Below are 20,378 nucleotides of genomic sequence, written 5' to 3' on the forward strand. Positions count from 1 at the left end.
CTAAGTCCAGATAACGGGCATTAAAAATCATCTGCAAAAACCTCGGATACATCAGAAACTTGTCTTTTCGGACTCCCGTCACATTCCTCTTCATTCCTTCGAATATGTACTTCGAGTAGTTGAAAGGTGCGTTGGTTATCAAACAAGTAAAAGCAGCAGATTGAGTGATATTTAATTGATCAGTTCCCCCTCGATTTTCTGTCATACATAGAATGAACATGTGTACCAACAATCGCCAATAAGGGTGCACAAACTTCTTCACCAATGGAGGGTACTTTCCTTCATAGCTTAATCTAGGCAGAATTGCTTCCACTGTACCAGCTGGCAGCTCAATAGGATCTGTTTCCTGATCGTTGAACTGCAGTACCTCTCTGATCATCTGTTCAGTCACAGTAATTGGTTTCTTTTCAATTTCAGCAATTAGGGCTCCCTTTTCTTCAGCTTCAAGAGCGTCAAATCTAGCAGTCTTCCAAAAAGCTTGAACTAAATTCTCATAGACAACTGGATTCTCTCGTAATGCATGAATCAATCTGCAGCTATTTAATCCTTTAATCAGCGACGTATATAGTTCTCTATGCTTTGCTGGAGGAGCAGCCAGATAACCTGCTTGATTGTGTGTTGAAATAAATTTCAAGTCCATATCCTACACCAAACGGAAACATTTAGCACAAAAATATGAAAGTAAAATTTAGTCCACTTAACATAAAACAGATCACACTAAATTAGCAGTCAAAACATAGACTGTTGGCAACACACATGAGTCAACTCGAGACTTTAAGGTTTTGAGCCGAGACCATGAGGTTTCAAGTCGAGACCATGAGGTTTCGAGTCGAAACCTCAATCGAGACTAAGTTTAACTCAAATCAAGACCTCAGTCGAGACCCCCTACTTTGAGTCGAGACCCCAGTCGAGACCCTCTACTTTGAGTCGAGACCCCAGTCGAGACAAGCGAGGTTGCGACTCGCAACTATAAGTCTTGAGTCTTCACATGTGTTCAGTCGCAATCTCAGTCGAGGCCCCACAAACATCTCAAATTCACTGAGTTTTTGGATCAAACACCATAAACACCCCATGATTTTTATGAAGACCAACATATACTCAAAACTAGGGTTTAAGACAATCATCAAATCTTCATGAGATCATCAGACAATCTTCATATTTCCTGTAAAACATCAACCAAGTCATCATAATACCTTCAAATCCTTGTAAATCACGATTCAAAACACCGTTGGAGACACGAGTTATCGTCGGAAAAGAGAAAGCTCGCCGGAAACTAGAGAGTTTTGAAAGAAAAGCACAAACAGTCTCGAGTGAAATAAGATGTCTCGACTCGAGAACTATCTTATATATGACATTTCTTTCACGGACTGGGCCCTTGAATTTTGGGCCGAGACCAACACTTAGAGCCCAATCTGTCTTTTCATTAACTGTGAAAGGATCCTTTTTTAATTAACTTTGATTTAAAAACAAAAATCCTTTAGATATTAACCAGATATTCTTCAATCACCCGATTAACTTTCTGAGCATGTTTTTCGAAAGAAAAAACCTAAAACAAAAATAAAAAATAAATAATAAAGATATTATTTACAAAAAAATAAGCAGGAAATACTATAATTGCTCAGGGATCAAATCACAAGGTTTTGGGCTTGACCACACTCATCAACACTGATTTACCACTGAAAGATCTAGACGATTGCTAGTATATTTGTCCACCTAAACTCATCTCCCTATGCCTTCTCATGTAACTGTCTGTAATAAATTTATCATGTTTTGATTTGACGATTGCTAGTATATTTGTCCACCTAAACTCATCTCCCTATGCTTTCTCATGTAACTGTCTGTAATAAATTTATCATGTTTTGATTTCTTAACACTAAACACCCAGGCAAAATACTAATCAAGTCCCGGAAATATGTAAACAGCACACTCTATCATGCAAGTAGCTTCCCTACCACATATTTCACAAGTCCAATCTAGATCTCTGAAATTTTAACTGGGAATGGGTTGAGAAGAGAACAGAATAGATCTTTTGATGAGATGGTATAATATACAGATCAAATGAGTTTTTCTCAATTTGATATAGGTTTCTTGGGTTTCTTTTGGGCACTTGAGGGCCTCTTTCGGGTGTATTAGATCTAAAGCGCGACAACGTACAGCTAGGTCAGCATGTATCTGGATGCAGCAAAAGCTGTCGTTGCCTAGCACCTCCAGGTCAGCATGTATCTGGATGCAGCAGAGGAGGTACACGACTTTTTCAGAGAAAATTTCAGAGTCAGACCGAAATTGTGTGTATTGGGACAACATACAAGCATTCAAATAGAAATGAGCTAATCCCAAGTGATTTTCTTTCCTGGGGCCATGTACTAAATTAGTTCTGAACAGACCAGTCAATGTTTCCAGTCTTCAAGGATAGAGCCTACCAACACATCGTTCTAGAGTCAGACGGTTTCAATACTGGTCTTACATGGGTCAGCCCTTGACCATAATGTGAAAGTTCATTTCATCTCCCAGTCATGGCAAAGTTTCTTTTTGGATTTTCAATTTTTTATTGTTTTTGTATTTTTCAGGATTTTTTAATGTTTTTGTATTTTTCAAAATTTCTCCCCCTAAATTTGTGCATAAATAAAAACTACCTACCAGATCATTTTCAGAAAATCAACAAGCACTTTGAATTTTGAGCTGCTGACAGGTTTAGTAAACAGATCGGCAGCATTTACATCTGTGTCGATAAGACCTCTGTCAAAGCAGTCTCTAATGAAATGAACCTTTATGTCTATGTGCTTGGTTTTGGAGTGAAAAACAGGATTTCTAACAATTTGTATTGCAGCATCATTGTCGCAGTAAATTGTAGTATTAAGATAAGTCAAACCGTAATCCTGCAATTGATGTTGCATCCACACCACTTGAGAGCAAGAGGCAGAGGTGGCAACATACTCAGCTTCAGCTGTAGAAATCGCCACCGTTTGTTGTTTCTTGCATTGCCAAGAAATAAGCCTGTCACCCAGAAATTGGCATCCAGCTGATGTAGATTTCCTGTCACTATCAGTACCTCCAAAGTTGCTATCAGAAAAAGCAAACAAGTCAAAATTAGAATCCCTCGGATACCACAGACCAAACCGAGGTCGGCCTTTAAGGTACCGAAAGATTCTTTTAACAGCAATAAGATGAGAAGTTTTAGGATTAGCCTGATATCTTGCGTAGTTGCAGACAGCAAACATGATATCCGGACGGCTAGCTGTCAGATACATCAACGAACCGATCATAGACCTATACTGATGTTGATCAACAGGAGATCCTTCTTCATCTTCAGTCAATAACGGTCTCTCTGCCATTGGTGTTTCAGCTGGTTTTGCGTCCGAAAACTTGAATTTTGCTAACACATCATCCACATACTTCCCTTGATGAATAAGAATGCCTTGCGAATTCTGTTTGACTTGTAGACCCAAAAACAATGTCATCTCCCCGAGAGCACTCATTTCAAACTTCTTTTTCATAACTTTCTCAAACTCTCTGCACAGCTCCTCGCTTGTAGATCCGAAGATAATAGCATCGACATAAATTTGAACCAAGATCTGATCCTTGCCCACTCTCTTGATAAACAGAGTCTGGTCTATCGTGCCACGTGTGTACCCATGAGCCAAAAGATGTTCAGTTAGTGTGGCATACCAAGCTCGTGGTGCTTGGTGCAATCCATACAATGCCTTGTCTAGCTTGTAGGCATATTTTGGATGATCTGGATGCACAAAACCTGGTGGTTGCTCAACAAAGATTTCTTCCTTTACATCTCCATATAGAAACGCTGTCTTGACATCCATCTGATATACAGTGAACCCCATATATGACGCGTAAGCTAAGAAGATCCGGATAGCTTCAAGTCGAGCAACCAGAGCATATACTTCATCGTAATCCAGACCCTCTATTTGTCGAAAACCCTGAACCACCAGTCTTGCTTTATTTCGAACAATAACCCCTGCAGAATCTTTCTTGTTTCGAAACACCCATCTAGTTCCAAGTTTGCGCTTTCCCTTTGGCAACTTGACAAGTTTCCATACTCCAAGCTTCTCAAACTGGTTCAACTCTTCATGCATAGCATCTACCCATCCTGGTTCCTGCAAAGCTATATCAACAGTTTTAGGTTCTATTTGTGAAATGTAGCAAGAATATAAGCATGTATTGATGGTTCCTGATTGGCTCCTTGTTAAAACTCCTGCATTTACAGGACCAATCACATTCTCTATAGGGTGATTTCGTTGGACATTTGTAGGTATAGCCATGTCAGGTACGGTCTCGTCTTCAGGAGAAGCATCGTGATTATCAGAATTAGTGTTGCTAGACTCCCCCTCATTAGATGCTGCAGTATGATGAACGAATAGAGTGGTAACAGTGCAATCTTCAGGAATGGATTCAGGAAACGATGCAGATCCTGAACCATCAGAGACAGTACCACCTGATGAAGCACCTTCAGGGGATAAATGGGACGGATGCTGAGGCGTAGGATGTCGTGTAAAAACCATTCCCGGTGGGTCAATGGTATGATTTCTTGATCTTCCTTCAGCTTGTTCTTCTTCTTCAGTGTCACCGAATGACAATGGTTGTTTTGGAGTAGACACACCTGCAGCTGTAGGGACACTTGACAACATGCTAAATGATTTAAATAATGCAGCATAATCATATAACCAATCTGGTCCAACTCTAGCATCAGTAGTATTTTCTTCTAACCATTCAATGTTGCACGACTCTACGACCTTTTTAGTTACCTTGTTGTATACTCTATAGGCTGAACCTTTAGCGTATCCAACAAAGTAACAGTCGTCCCCTTTGACTTCAAACTTTCCATTGGTGTCCATGAGTAGTAACACACATGGGCAACCAAAGATACGAAAGTGTGAAACCGAAGGTTTATGTCCTTCCAGAATCTCATAAGGAGTTTTCATATGACGTTTATTAACTAAAGCGTGATTCTAGACATAGCAAGCCGTGCTAACAGCTTCAGCCCAGAAGAAACTAGGAAGCTTTGAGTCAGCCAGCATAGTACGCGCAACCTCTATAAGAGTACGATTTCGCCTTTCAGCCACTCCATTTTGTTGTGGAGTTCGTGGTGCACTGTACTGTTGATCAATTCCTTTTTCTGCACAGAATGTATCCATGGTAACATTTTTGAATTCCGTCCCATTGTCTGATCGAATAGCCTTCACTTTCGTACTAGCTTGATTTTCCACCAAAGTAATAAATTGTTTGATCAAACCCGCAGCCTCACTCTTGTGACTTAGAAAGTACACCCAGGTATAACGTGAGTAGTCATCGACTATCACGAGACATTACGCCTTCTTGCCAATACTTAACACATTCACTGGACCAAACAGATCCATATGAAGTAATTCAAGCACAGCTTTGGTTGAGGGTGTAGGCTTGGATTTATGAGGCTTTTGATGAGCTTTTCCTTTAGCACAAGCAACACATTTTTCTACCAACATAAAGTCTTTGATTGGCAGATCACGGACCAGTTGACCTTTGGCAAGACGATTCAAATTCTTCATATTCACATGTCCAAGACGACGATGCCACAATAAACCATCATGTTTCGATATCTTCGAAAAGAGACAAGTAATTTCTTCACACGGCTTCTTGTTCATATCAATGACATAAGCATTTCCCCGTCTCTCAGCTGTCATCAAAAACCAATCTTCAAGAATAACGATTCCTGGCTTCAGTACATAGCATCCCTTCTTGGTAAAATGAACTGAATTTCCTCGGTCACAAATTTGTGAAATATTCAGCAAATTGTGTTTCAGTTCTGGGACATAATTCACATTTTCGAAGCTTAAAACGCCGTTTTTCACTGTTCCCTTCAACGTGATTCTACCAAATTCTCCCCCCGCAAAAGAGGCATATCCACCGTCAAATTCTTTTACATTGACCAGTTGAGACAAGTCTCCCGTCATATGCCTGGAACAGCCACTATCCATGTACCAGAGGCGCACGGTAGTCCTCCACAGCTGTTCCTGCACGAATAGCGGGATCAGTTAGATTTAGGAACCCAGCCCATAGTGGATCTGGGTTTCCCTTGTGCATGAACGTAAGATACTCTCTGCCATACTAAATTATCTTTATTTAAAAATCTCGAAGGAGTTTTATCGACAGAATTTTGACGAAATGTATGAGGCGAATTGAAATGCATGGCCTTAGTTTTAGGTTTCCAATGCTTGCTCGACCATTTAGAGTTGTAATGACCAAACGCTTTAGATTGATTTTTTGAAAAATCCTTTTATTGATTTTGATTTCTGCATTTGGCCGCATTCCAATCTTGATCAGAAGGCCTAACCTTACGATAGTTATTCTTCATTGTCTTAGACCTTTTAGTCGTCACTGACTCTGAATAACGATATCGGTTTGGCTTAACTTTCTGATTTTGTGCACGTTTATGTTTAGACTGCACAGATGGGGGATGAACACAGGTTCTGGCGATGTGTCCAGCAATTCCACAATTGAAACAAGTTTGTCGTTTCAGAGTGGGAAAATTTTGATGCTTCACAGCAGATGCGGGTCTCTTGGGTCTGGAAGATTGAGCTTGCTTGTTCTGTTTTGTTTGACTGGCTTGTGCCTTTTCTGAGCTTTTAGATACCTGTTGATCAGAACTAGCACTGGCACAAGCATGAGATTTAGATGAATTAGATTTATTTTTGCTTATTACTTCATCAAAACCATTTTGAGAGAATGTTTCAGATTCTGTTTTAATTTTCTCTTCACAAAAGTTTTCTTGCAAATTATCATTTAAAACAACCTCTTTCTCCTTTTGAAAATCGTTATCAGTTTTAATCTCAGAAGATGTTGAGACTTCATCAACGCCTGAATCATCTGAGTTTAATAATGGTTCTTTTTCAACTTTAGCTTCTAATGGAGTCCCACTAGGTTCAACATTAGGGACATCCACTGAAATCGATTCTGAAGAAAAATCAGAACACTGTTGACTCTCTTGAAAAGTAGTTTCAGTGGCTTCACTGAATGCGTCCTGAGGGACCTCACCTGTCACACTATTTTCAACTGAAGAATTAGAAACATTAGGATTACAATTTTCAGCTACTGAAAAACATTCATCATCACACGCATTTTTAAAAGGTTCATCACAAGCATTCACAGTTTTGCCCAAAACATCAGGCCCAAAAGAAGACGAAACATAACTATGAAACGAGTTCAAAAACGCTTGTCCAAACACACAACCAGAATCAGTATTATCAGTATTATCAGAAGTAGTTTTAGAAGAATCAGAATCTAAAACTTGTTCATTCCCAAACAAGTCTCCCCATATCACTTCAGGTACTTTATCTGCACATAATGAAGAAACGTTAGGATCAAAAGTACCCTTTGATACAAAACAAGCTGTTGGTTTCACCTGTTTTTCAGCAGGTTTGACATTTACTGAAGGCTTGTTGTTTTTGGGGCCATATGTCATTTTGCTTTCATTCAACATCTCCTCCTCAGTCATAGGCAAGTAAGTATAATTGTCATTGTACGGAGGAGGAGCCTGATTGTAACCCAATCCCAACCCTTTCTTTTTATGGTATGCTAGTTGTTGATCACACAGATTTTTGACTAATTTGCTAGAGGAATCAAACCTTTTAATATTTAGCTCATTAATTTGATATTTATCCCTGATATCCTCCAGTTCTTTAGTCACTACGCATAGTTTTTCTTTAACCATAAAAAGTTGGGCTGTAGCTACACTAACATCATCCTTAAGTTGAATGATGTCCTTTCGCTGAGCTTCGATTTTCTCCTTAAAAAGTTTTTCGTTATTAGTTAAGGTGAAATTTTTCCTTTTAATTTCATTGTAATCTTCGATTAGCTCAGCGTTGTGTATTCTATAAGCTTTAACCTGTTCTCTACATTCAGGGGTACAGAAAACAGAAATTACCTCTTCTTTCGTGAGACCCTTGACAGGAGCTGAGAGAATCTGAGTCATGAAGGGAAGATTTTCAGCTGAAAGCTCCTCCTCGGGTGCTGCCGTCTCATTTGCATTTACTGGAACTTGGTCATCTGTGGCCATGAAAGCAATGTTGCTTGAATTGGCTTGATTTTCTGGAGCTGAGATGTTTAGTCGCTCAATTTCCGAACTCCAATCAAAGGGCGAATCAGGCTGAACCACCAAGGCTTGAGCTAATCCCAAAGGTTGAGGACTTCCACTGTTAGCAGCATTAGCAGACACGCTCGATGTGGTCACAAATGCTCTTTCTCGATTGGGTGTAGCTGGTGCAGCAGGTTGGACTGGAGTTTGTTCACTATTGACCTTAGGTTTGGTACAGTTTCTAGCCAAATGACCTTGTTCATGACAATTGTAGCAACGAAACTCAAATGGCATTTTTGTGGGTCCTGTAAAGGTAAGACCTTGCCATTTGTTTTTCCCGGTTTTCCTCACGAAGTTTTTGGCTCTAAATGTCGCCATAGCCATCTGCCAAGTTATATCCATTTCTTCTACATCTTCGGGATGAATTTGATCCAAGTCATCCATGGAAAACTTAGGAGGACCGAGTTTACCAGTAGCAAAAGCATTCAAGCAGTTTATGACAGAAGCGGCTATTTCAAGGTTTTCCTTTGTCTGTTGCGAGAAGAAAGCAATCATCTCGTTTGTAGCAGTGGGAGGTGACGATGCAGCAGCAGTAGGAGTAACATTAGCAGTAGCAGAAGGTGGTGTAGCAACAGCAGGAGCGGGAGTTCCAGAGTAGTACAGATTTGGTGAGGTATGAGCTGCTTTAGCAGAAGCAGAGTTGCTGAACATTTGAAACCCAGCATGAGATACAAAGGCAGTATTGTTGCTTGAATTTGGAGTTGTTGCGGTGAATCCTGCAGCCAACATGCTGTTCTTGTAATTTGTTTCTCTTTGTTTATCATCTAGCTCATAAGCCTTAATGTGAGAAATCATTTCAGATAAGCTGCATCTTGCCAGATCCTTGGTTTTCTTTATCATTGCGACGTGATGATCCCAGCTTTTTGGTAAAGCATTCAGAATCTGCCTATTTGTTGAAGCATTTGACGTCTGCATTTCCTCCATCTGCATTTGAGTAACCAACTTAACGAATCTCTGAATTTGATTATCAACAGTCTCTCCATATATATGGTTGAAGTTGTTGAAATTTTGACTCAATAGATTCCTGCGACTTTCTTTCATATCTTCATTTCCTTCGTAGACATCTATCAATGATTCCCACAGTTCCTTAGCAGACTTGCAAGTGCGAAAACCAATGGCAATGTCTGGTCCCAATGCCATGGTCAGGTACGAAAAAGCCATCTCATCTTCCTCAACAATCTTAAAATCTTCTTCAGTATACTTATCAACAGGTTTTTTCACTTTCACACCCTCATCAGTTGGACTGTCCATCATAATTTCTCTTGGGCCTCTTAAAATACTACGCCAGATTTTTGCATCTTTGACCTTAACATGTTTCTCAAAACGCCACTTCCACTCAAGGAATTCATTTCCATCCAACAACCGGGGAACACGAGTGGTAGTTCCAATGATGGAATCCAGTTCTTGATGTTTAGATATAGCTGCCAAGTCCACAGTTTGATTGTTCGAGGTCATGATTACTTAAGTCCTTAATTAAATTTCTGATTAATTAATTAATTAAGTTCAAAAGTCTAGATGTCCAAATTTAACGTTGCAAGTGACGTTGCGAGTCGAGACCGTATGTCGAAACAGCAGATGTAAGTCGAGACTGATGTCGAGACTGATGTCGAGACCACAGTTTCAATACTCGAGAACACAATCTTTTCGAGTCGAGACTGATGTCGAGAACAAACACTTCAATACTCGAGAACAAGGCTGTTGCGAGTCGAGACCGATGTCGAGAGCAAAAACTTCAATACTCGAGAACAAGGCTGTTTCGAGTCGAGACCGATGTCGAGAGCAAAAACTTCAATACTCGAGAACAAGGCTGTTGCGAGTCGAGACCGATGTCGAGAGCAAAAACTTCAATACTCGAGAACAATTCTGTTGCGAGACGAGATCTAGTTGCGAGTCGAGACCTGCAAAACAAATTGATGAGATAACAGCAACCGTGATTCCTGATTTTCAGCAGCTTCCCAAAATTCAAAGATATGATATCTTTGAATCTTTTATCCTCAACAACCTTCTGTAATTTCAGCAAACACCTTAACAATGAATCACAATCCAAAATCAGCAACTTTAAACAATATTTGCGAAGAACAATTGAGTCCGAACACAGTCACAAAGATCTAAAATCTGTAAAACACTTAGCAAACAAGATTAGTACCGATGAATGTTTTCTTGAATCCAATGATATCAAAACCGAACCAAGACTTGGTTTCTTTGCTCTGATACCAATTGTAAAACCCGATAGGATCTCTCAATGATATCAAGAATAACTTGTGTAAGTGCGGAATCCAAACACAAGCGGATTCAAGAAAAACAATTAAGTATGTGAACAAGATTAAGTCATAATAAAAGAGATACAGTCCAATGGAAGGATGGGAATCTGATGTTGGAGGTCTCTGCTTCGAATATGTGGCAAACGGTTCGATATACTGAAGCGGAAGTGGATTGGAGCAGGTTAGTTTGGTGTGCTAAATGTATTCCAAGGCATGCGTTTCTCATGTGGCTGATTATGAGGAAGAAATTGTTAACCCAAGACATTATTCTACAGTGGGATCTATCTCGCAGGAAGAATATGAATATGATGTGTTGCTTGCTTTGTTATGAAAATCATGATTCTCACAATCACTTATTTTTTGAGTGCAAGTACTCATCGAAAATATGGAGTACGGTTAGACAAAAAGTGGGTATGGAAGATGTTGATCCAAAGTGGGATGATGTGGTGGGATGGCTTATGATGCGTGTTAACTCTAAAGCGGCCGGTATGTATGTCAGCAGGATTTTAGTAGCGGCTACTGCTTATTTTATTTGGCAAGAAAGAAACACTAGATTATTCAAGAATCAGCTGAGACCTCCGGAGTACCTGTGTCAAGTAATATTGGATACGGTTCGGTATAAACTCATGGGAGTTCGGTTGAAGAGAACTGATAGAGTGGCAAGGCTGTTGCAGGAATGGGATATTCGTGATGATGGATACGAAGGTGGCTGATTAGAGACTCGAATTAGAGATTTCTAGTTCTTTAGACTAGTGGTTGTTTTTTGGTTATCTTGTATTTTGTTTGTTTTTGCTTGGTATACTTTCATGAGGCATGTCTCATGATTGAACTAGTGTAGGCTCTCTACACTACTTGTTTTATTTTGGTTGTGAATATATAAAATCACCGGGGTAACCCTTTACCCAAAAAAAAGATAATCAAATCAAAATACTCTTGCATTCACCTTAAGTTGATGACGGATACAAGATTACAAGTTCTGAGATCTCGAGTGGCCTCCTTCACCTTCTACGCAAACATTAACCCCTAGTCATGACTAAGGTTAACTTATATACTAACCACAATGGACTGAAAACAGTCCAAGGCCCACTTGAGACCTCCCAACCCATTACAATGTTCGACCCAACTAAATTAGTTAAAACCTAACAAAATCAACCCTGTACTTTCATAATTCTCTATGAATAAACCTTAAGGTTCCAACACCCACCAAGGAGACTCATAGCTCCGATAAGTTAGCCCAGCTGTACGTAGACAAGATTGTAGCTCTTCATGGAGTACCGGTGTCTATTATCTCTGATAGAGATACCAGATACACCTCTCACTTTTGGAAAAGTTTCTAACAATCCTTGGGCACGCGTTTGAATTTTAGTACTGCTTACCATCCTCAGACGGATGGACAAGGTGAACGTACCATTCAAACCTTGGAAGACATGCTTCGTGCATGTGTTATTGATTTAGGTGGTAGCTGGGATGACCACCTACCTTTGATCGAGTTCTCCTATAACAATAGCTACCATACAAGCATTCAGGTTGCGCCTTTTGAGGCATTATATGGTAGGAAATGCAGAACGTCTGTCTGTTGGGCAGAAGTAGGGGAAGCTCAATTATCAGGACCTGATATAGTCCTTGAAACAACGGACAAGATTGTTCAGATTCGCGATCGCCTGAAAGCTGCCAGGGATAGGCAGAAAAGTTATGCTGATAAGAGGCGAAAACCTCTAAAGTTTGAGGTTGGCGATAAAGTCTTACTGAAAGTATCACCCTGGAAAGGTGTGATGCGTTTTGGTAAAAAGGGCAAGTTAAGCCCTAGATATATTGGACCATTCGAGATTATTGAATGTGTCGGCAGTGTAGCTGATAAGCTAAACTTGCCTGAGGAGCTGAGTGGGATTCATAATGTGTTCCACATTTGTAATCTCAAGAAATGCCTAGCCGATGAATCGCTAGCTATGTCTAATAAAGACGTACAGATTGATGAAAGCTTGAGATTCGTTGAAAGACCTATATCGATCGAGGATCGACAGGTTAAAAAACTCCGAAGAAAACATGTGCCTATAGTAAAGGTCAAATGGGATGCTCGCAGAGGTCCCGAATATACGTGGTAAGTCGAGTCCACAATGAGACAGAAGTACCCTCACTTATTCCAATAAATCTCAGAGTCGAGATTTCTTTAAAGGGGGTGAGGATGTAATACCACGTAAAAACGTGTCCAATTATGTATAGACACGTGTCCTAAACTCTAAATATGTGAAAGATTGAGTTTGAAGGATTAAAGTTGACAAACAGTGAAACTATGTCTACAGAGGGACTAAAAGTGTCAACATGCCAAACCTAGGCCTCTGAATGACATTACGTGAAGAATATATTCTTAAATGAGAAATTGATTAGATATAAGAAGCCGTTTGTGAAAATAATCGGAAGATTATAAAACTACAAGGGTTAAACGTGTCAACATGTTAATTCTGACCTCTGAGTGACCTTTTAACGAAACTGAGGCTTCGAAATATTAAAAAATACTCTCAAGCATAAGTGAAAAATTTCACGTGGTTTCGAGATCGTTAAGCATGTTTTCAAGACTTGGGGCTATAAGTGTCAACTTGGCGAAACTTGCTTTTATAGTGATATTTAACGAACCCGAGCCTAACGAAGTTTGTTCATACATCCTTGAGCCTCAACAAACTGACTACAAGGGCCTTACATGTCAACAATAAGGTTAAAAAGGGTTTAAAACGATCAGGGACTGAATCTGCCATCTTAGAAACTTGTTTTGCCAGTTAAACAGGCCTACGCGGCCCACGTAAGCCCCCTCTATGGCTTACGCGGCCCGCCTGAGAATGCCCAACGCAGAAAAATCATGCCAGGTGCAGGTCAGCTTCTCCAAACCGACTTAACATGGATTATATCGACTCTATGGGCTATATGTTGGTTTATTTCATCAACTAGGACACCTGGGGTGATCCTAGGATGTCCCATAACAGGTGTGAATGATCTAAGTTCATGGAATTTAGTATATAAAGGAACTAGTTCTTGAGTTCATAAGCACACTTGCAACAATTTCCTATTCTACAACTTCTGGAGCTTGCTAAGGACAAGGAGAAGATTTTCAAGTGTAGAAAAGACAGCTAGGACTATTAGTAAGCCTCTAATTACTTGCTTAGTCGTTTTAATAAGCTTAATTACCTAAAAAGTCAAACTTATCGTAATTTAGATTTGACTTTCGTTTTAATTACATATGGACCAGCCACTGATCAAATTAAAAGTGGTTATGGAACCATATTAAGGTAGGTGATTAACCCCTAAAAGGCACCTCCTAATTAACTCGTTTGACTAGTCAATTGTCGGGTCAAAGTAGTTTGACAAAAAGTCAAACTGGACAGAATGTTTGAAAATGATTAAAATTAATAAAATAGAGGTTCTAAATTATATTTTAACATTCTAATGACTTGGTAATTAATATTAAAACATGTTTTATCAGTCCTAACCCGGCAATTAATAGTCTAAGGTCAGTTTATAACCGAAAGTCGCAAAAGCCTGACTTTTGCTTTGACTTTCAGTTCTGACCCGCTTAAGCTTGATTCTCCCATGTTTTAAGCTTCCTTTAGGACCACATTACTCAGTTGTATAACCCTCTGAAGTTATATTGCATGATGCCTAATGGTTTGAATTATATGCACTTGATCGTAACTATGCTTAAAAATGCCGTAAACACCCTTTTGACACACAACTGAGATTTTTAGCAATGTAAATGGACAAACACCTTTGCTACTGATATTTAGACTTGTCCCGAAAATTTGACATCAGTTTGAGGTCTAGATTAGGAGTTATGCTCAATAGCGTAATTAAGGAGCTTTTTATTATTTAAATGGCATAATTAGCATAAAGCCTATCTAAACCTGATTTTTGATAATAAACTTTTTACCTACTGATGTAAAATAATATTTTGGGATTTTTGAAGATTTTTATTTATTTTTAGGCTGAACATAACATAGGATTATAGCTTGATTTCAGTAATTGTCGATTTTACCCTTTTCATGCATAAAATGATTTTTACATAACATTTTAATGCCAAACCTTTTGCTACTGATTCTATATGATAAATAAATTATTTGAACTTTATACACTGATCAAAAACTCAGATTTCCTATTTTAACCCGAATATCCCTTAAAACCGGCTTTTTAAGCGCTTTAAGCACCTAGTATGGGTCAAAACTATTTTTGGCATATAAAACTTTTTACCTACTAATGTTTTAAGTTAATTTATATAATTAAACAGTAAGCTAAAGTTTTTAAACTCAGAAGTCTATTTTGACCTATAAAGCTTATGTGAAATTACCAAAATGCCCCTACGGGGCATAGTTTGGTTATATAAGGTAAATTCCACATATATAAAATATCTTACTATTATAACTTATAAAAAATATATATTTTTATTAATTAGATCAGACCTGAAACTCAGTTTAACATTTAAACTCTTTTATGAGCATTAAAATTACCAAAATGCCCTTATAGGATTTAATATGGTTTAAATTACTTTTTGGGCATATATGTTAACATCTTACTGATGTATTAACATACTTTGAGCATAATAACGATTAAGACCTGTATATAATTTATTTGGTTACCCGTTACGCGTTTATGCGTTCGGATTGGTTTACGTGACTAGTTTACGTAAAATAGCCGAAACGGGCTTAACCTTATCATCAAAATCTTACCCATATTATACAAGTATCCAAACTTGTCGGGTCTAAACCACATTCTATTCCGGTCTCCGCTTAGTCTAACGTTTAGAACCGTAAGGTTTCCTTATAAGCTAGCCGGTCTAAGTCCTTGACTTAATTAAAGACCCGTTAGCATCCTAATAGGTTAATAAACCTTCTATACAAATTAAATAGCTTCCGGTAGAAGGTGCCTTCAAAAAGCTTTAAGATTATACTGCTAGCATCAGGTAAATACTTTTAACTTATTTTCCCTTATATGGGTTTGGGATACGGTATTATAATAATACCACTTGGTCGGGTATGAAATCATTTAATCGGATTGTGATTAATAAATTGCATAACCCGTTTTAATCTGTCTTGTTTAATAACATAAACATTGGGGGTTAATCTGACCGTGTCCTGGATATCCTCGGCTCATTTCATTTGAAAAATGGCCACGACCTATGCACGGGGTGTAGGCATACACCTGACAGATGCAAATGCTTAATAATATATATAAACCCACCTGTTGAGGATAACTCCTTTGTGGGTTCTATAAGTGGTGAGTCGGTTAATCACGACCGGCTTCCAACCGGCCCCAATTGTATGACAAACATGTAAAGCTGTATACAAGATTATCTTTAAATAATTGTCCCAAGTTATAAATGATTTGTGCCATGTGCACTTAAATCAATTTCCATAAATGTTTTCAAAAAGAGTCAGTTAATTGTATTTACCAGTGTAAACTGACGTATTTTCTTAAAGACTGAATTGACAGGTACCTCTCGTAATAGGCTGGAGCTATAGGGTGTCTTAAGAGGATCTTGCAAATCCATAGATACCTGAAGTCTGTTGTTTTGTTTCTTTGTACAATTATGATCCGCCTGTGGATCTTATTACATTCCAGTCTGTATTATTCATATACTCGAACACTCAGACAGTATGGTTTGTAATAGTTTATTCACCAAGCCTTCTGCTGTGCTATTATATTGTGTGTATTGACAATGATGATATCAACTATGTCACGATACTCCCCGCCGAGCCCACCGGTAATATGTGGAAATATCGGGGTGTGACAGTACAAGTTGGCATGCTCATGAATGCTAAGGAAGTATGGCGTACTTTGAAGATTCGATTTCTTGGAATTGATCATGTACGAAACGAAGAGCATAAAAAAGCAGCTCAAGAAGCCGCTGAGAAAGAAACATTGAATGAGATCGTTGAGAAAGAAAGACCGGGATGTGATTGCTGAGAAAGAAAGATTGGATGCAATTGATCAAGAAGAACAAACACGTAAGAAGGAAGTTCAGGAAGCTACAAAGAAAGAAGAAACCTTGCAAGTTGTTTTGGAAAGTGAAGAAAAGGAAAGGAAAGATTGAATAAAGAAAAAAAAAGACTTGCTTTAGAAGAATAAGAAGAAGAGAATAGAGTGAATCTTCAGGTATGTTTTCTTGACTCAAACAACCATGAATATGAAGAAACTGTTAAGATTAGTTTGCAGCAGCGAAGCAAGAAACCTGCTACTGATCATGATGATACGAGAAAAGATCTTGTACCATATGAAAGAAAGGATGCAGCTAACAAATCTGCACGTTTAGAACCGTATGTGAAAGTCAACAGTCGAGCATCTGTTGAAGAAAAATTAGAACCGAATGAAAAGTTCAGAGGAATAGTCAGAAATAAAAGCACAATAGTGTTTGATAAAGAAAGAGAGGCTAACCCAACTGTGAGTTTTGGGTTAAAGTCAAATTTTCAAGAATGTTTGGATAAGCAAAGAAAGAAAAGAAAAAGAAAAGTGAGGAAAAAGAAATTGTCAATTGAACAAGTGATGCAACAAATATTTGAAGATAGAAAAGTTCAAGAAAAGAAAGTGATAAATGAATCTCAATCTAAGATGAATGTGGATGGTTTGAATGATTAACATGAAGAACCTGTAAAACAGGTGTTTTACAAACAACTGAAAAGAAAGAGTAAAGACGAACCAAGGATTGATATTAAGAGTTGAGAATGTTGTTAGGGATTCAAGACCTTGGCGGTACAAAGTCAAGAAAGTTCGAGTCGGGTTTTAGGATTAAGGGGGAATGTTGCAAGTTAATCCTAAAACCCATATGAGTTGAAAGTTGAAGGGCCAAAGCGAAAGATTGATTTAAATAGCTTTTATTAAATTTATTTTAGGTAATTGGTATTGTAATTGGTAAAGGTTCAATGTCTTGGAGAGAAAGTTTAGTAATTGGTTTTGGAAAAATTTAATATCTTGGAGAGCAACTTTAGTAGTACTATAAATAGTGGTCTAGCTAGGTTAATGTTTTTATTTGTCCCTCTTCTTTGTAAGTTCGTAAGTTTGTTTGATTGAATAGAAAGAGTCGTAGGTTTGTCCCCCAAATATCTCGTGTTCTTGTTTGTTGATACGATTGTTTGAACCGTTTGGGCCAACACTAACTTGTTACTTGCAATTTAAGCAACTGTGTTCAAGTGTGGAGGTGTAGCACTTGGTGTATGTGGTCCACACTAGATTGTTGATGCCTCCACTCTATGTACATTCCTAAGCGAATGGGCCGCTATGAACCGAGAAGAAAATGATATTGAATTTACCGGGTCGGGTTTCAACTCATCCTCATTATTTCCGGGTCATTGTTTTCCACCGGTTCCACAACAACCTATAAATGTTGATGACATGTCAAACAAGTATATCAGAAAGAAATATTTATTTAGTGAGTGTAATATCAAACATGAAAGCAAAGGCCAATGCTAGCATGTGCGATCATCATTGATGAAAGGTACAGTTGGTCTCAACCGTGATTTGGAACGCTCTCATTGGTGTTGATCGCGCGAATAATAATCCAAGAGAGTCTATACTACTCCAGCCAGTAAACCTTAGGGGTAAAACGACATCTTTAATCCCTAAACATTCTTGTGGTAATCTTTGGGGGTTTTGTGCCACCGAAGCTGGGATTGTTGAAGCAACCGAAGAATTGGCAGATCGTTTAACTGATAACGTTAAGAAAACCGTACATAACTTTTCAAAGGTATACCACAATTCTGAAGAAGGGAAATTGAAGGTTTTGAATTCTAACTCGCTAGCCAATATTCGGGAATCAATTAATGTGATCACCTCAACCAGTTGGTGTAAGTTTCGTGTTTATGAAATCGACTTTGGTTTAGGGACACCAACTTGGGTAGCCCCCGGATGTGTGCCTGTGATTAATACATCGTGTCTAACGTAGACGAGGTGCGGGGAAATCGAGTTGGTGCACATTTCCTTCTTGAAGTTAAAGACGTCCCGCATTTTGAAGAAGCTCTACGATTACAAGTTGATTCTTTTGCTACATAAATCTATGTTTTTCATTTGTTTGATTATCGCTTACGTATTGCTCAAGCTTTTGCATTTCTTGTAAGGAAATACAAATATTTTAATGCTACATAATATGTATGGCTCGTTATTCGGTTTTAGGCTATGAGTTTAGTTTGAGTTATTATCTTGGTTATAATAAAAGTTCTTATAGGCATCATCTTGAGGGTTTGAGTTAGTTAACGTCTCAAAGGTATCATCTTGTGGTTTCTCATAACAAAGAAAAGGGGATATATCATATATTATTGATTTTCAACCCCTTGCAGTTTGTTTGTACAACTTTTGTAATTGTGATTAACTGTTAATTTATTTTTTTAAGTTTTAATAAATGTGTTCTTGGTATTCTTTTAAACAAGCACCACCATAGACCACCCCTAACATCCACTAATGACCATCTATGACTAGCTTTAAAAGTTGTACAGCAGTGGTGCTGCTAGAGAACATTAATTTGATTCTAAACTATTCAAGTTGATATCAAATTATTATAATTTGACCCGAAATAGAGAAGTCGACATCATTTGATCCGAAACAAGTAAAGTTGAGACATACTTGATCCAAAACTATAGGAGTTGATATCAAATAATCAAAGTCAAAGGAAGGAGACTAAAATTCGATGAAGGCAGGAGCTAGAAATCATCGAACAAAGTTTAATCAGCAGCAGGTTTACAATAAATCGGTCAATAGGCAAGAATCGAACAACAAAAGTTGACTTTCAGAGTGAATCGAACCGCAAACTAATCAATCAGCGGTAAAATTGAATCGATAGCTTAGCTTTCGTTAAGCAGTTTGGAAAGACGAAATAGCGGGTGGCTTGTTTTCCCAGTTGGTGGCCGGTAGCAGGTGGCTCATGACCTGAGAATATATCAAAATTGGGATGTCACCGCCAGACTCAAAGAAATTTAAAGGTCACTATTAGATTGAATTTGGTTTGGGGTGGCAAAACTGATAACATACTTTCAAATGCTTCTGTCGCATGCACCTTGTAGGATTTAAATATTTCACCTCTTAATTGGATAGAAGAGACACCTTACTACTACGTCATGTCTCTTTACTAAATTTTATAAGTATTATTATTAAGTGTAATTATTGTGTCATTAGTTGCATGGTTGTTTCACAACAGGACGTATCAATTGGTCGCACCGGTTAATAAGTTAAATTATTCATTTTTTAAACCGTTTATTTATTAAAATCATTCTTTTTAAAGTTGTTTGTCTTTTAAATTTTTTTAATTGATTCATTTTATACCGTTTTTTTTTTAATTATTTTTAACTTTTCAAACAATTAGTTTTTTTAAGTCGTTAATTTTTAAAAACGTTTCTTTTTTAAATCGTTCCTTTAAAACCGTTTTTGAAATCGTTCAATTTTGAAATTTTGTATTCAGTTTACTAATGGCCATTAGGGAAAAAGAACTTGAGAAAATGAAAGATTTCAAAAATCGAATGAATTTAAAAATGATTGATTTTAAACGAATGAGTGGTTTAAAAACGAAACTTTAAAAAAAGACGTTTATAAAAAACAATACCTTAAAAAATAAGTTAACAAGTGTAAGGTACTAAAAAATACACGAATTTAATAAATGAAAGATTAAAATAATAATGATTTTTGAAAAAACAAACAGTTCAAAGAAATGGAAGATTTGAAAAGAATAAACCATTCTAAATAAGTAAAAATGAACGATCTTTTGCAAACTTTTTACTAGAATGTTTCCTTTTTTTTCAAATCTTACATTTCTTTTGTTTTTTAGACACGTCGTTTTGTAAAATTTAAAAAAATGAACGACTTAAAAAGTGAGTTGTTTAAAAATGTTTAAAAAATAAATGATTTTAAAAAGAAAGGTATAAAATGAAGTGTTTAAAAAAATATTAAAAGACAAACGACTTTAAAAAGAACGATTTAAAAAAATGGTTTAAAAATGAACAATTTTAAAAACGATAGATGGTTTAAACAAAATA

At 37.6% G+C, this 20,378-nt stretch overlaps 1 protein-coding gene across 1 annotated transcript; it reads left to right on the forward strand.

The window, feature by feature from the left end:
- The first annotated feature begins 10,619 nt into the window (after nt 1-10,619).
- LOC110924014 lies at nt 10,620-11,096 on the forward strand. The gene has a single exon (XM_022168058.1). The coding sequence runs from the start codon at nt 10,620-10,622 to the stop codon at nt 11,094-11,096; it is 477 nt and encodes a 158-aa protein (XP_022023750.1).
- Nucleotides 11,097-20,378: the final 9,282 nt, after the last annotated feature.

Source organism: Helianthus annuus, chromosome 17 (genome assembly GCF_002127325.2).
Source record: "Helianthus annuus cultivar XRQ/B chromosome 17, HanXRQr2.0-SUNRISE, whole genome shotgun sequence".
Taxonomy (NCBI): Eukaryota; Viridiplantae; Streptophyta; class Magnoliopsida; order Asterales; family Asteraceae; genus Helianthus; species Helianthus annuus.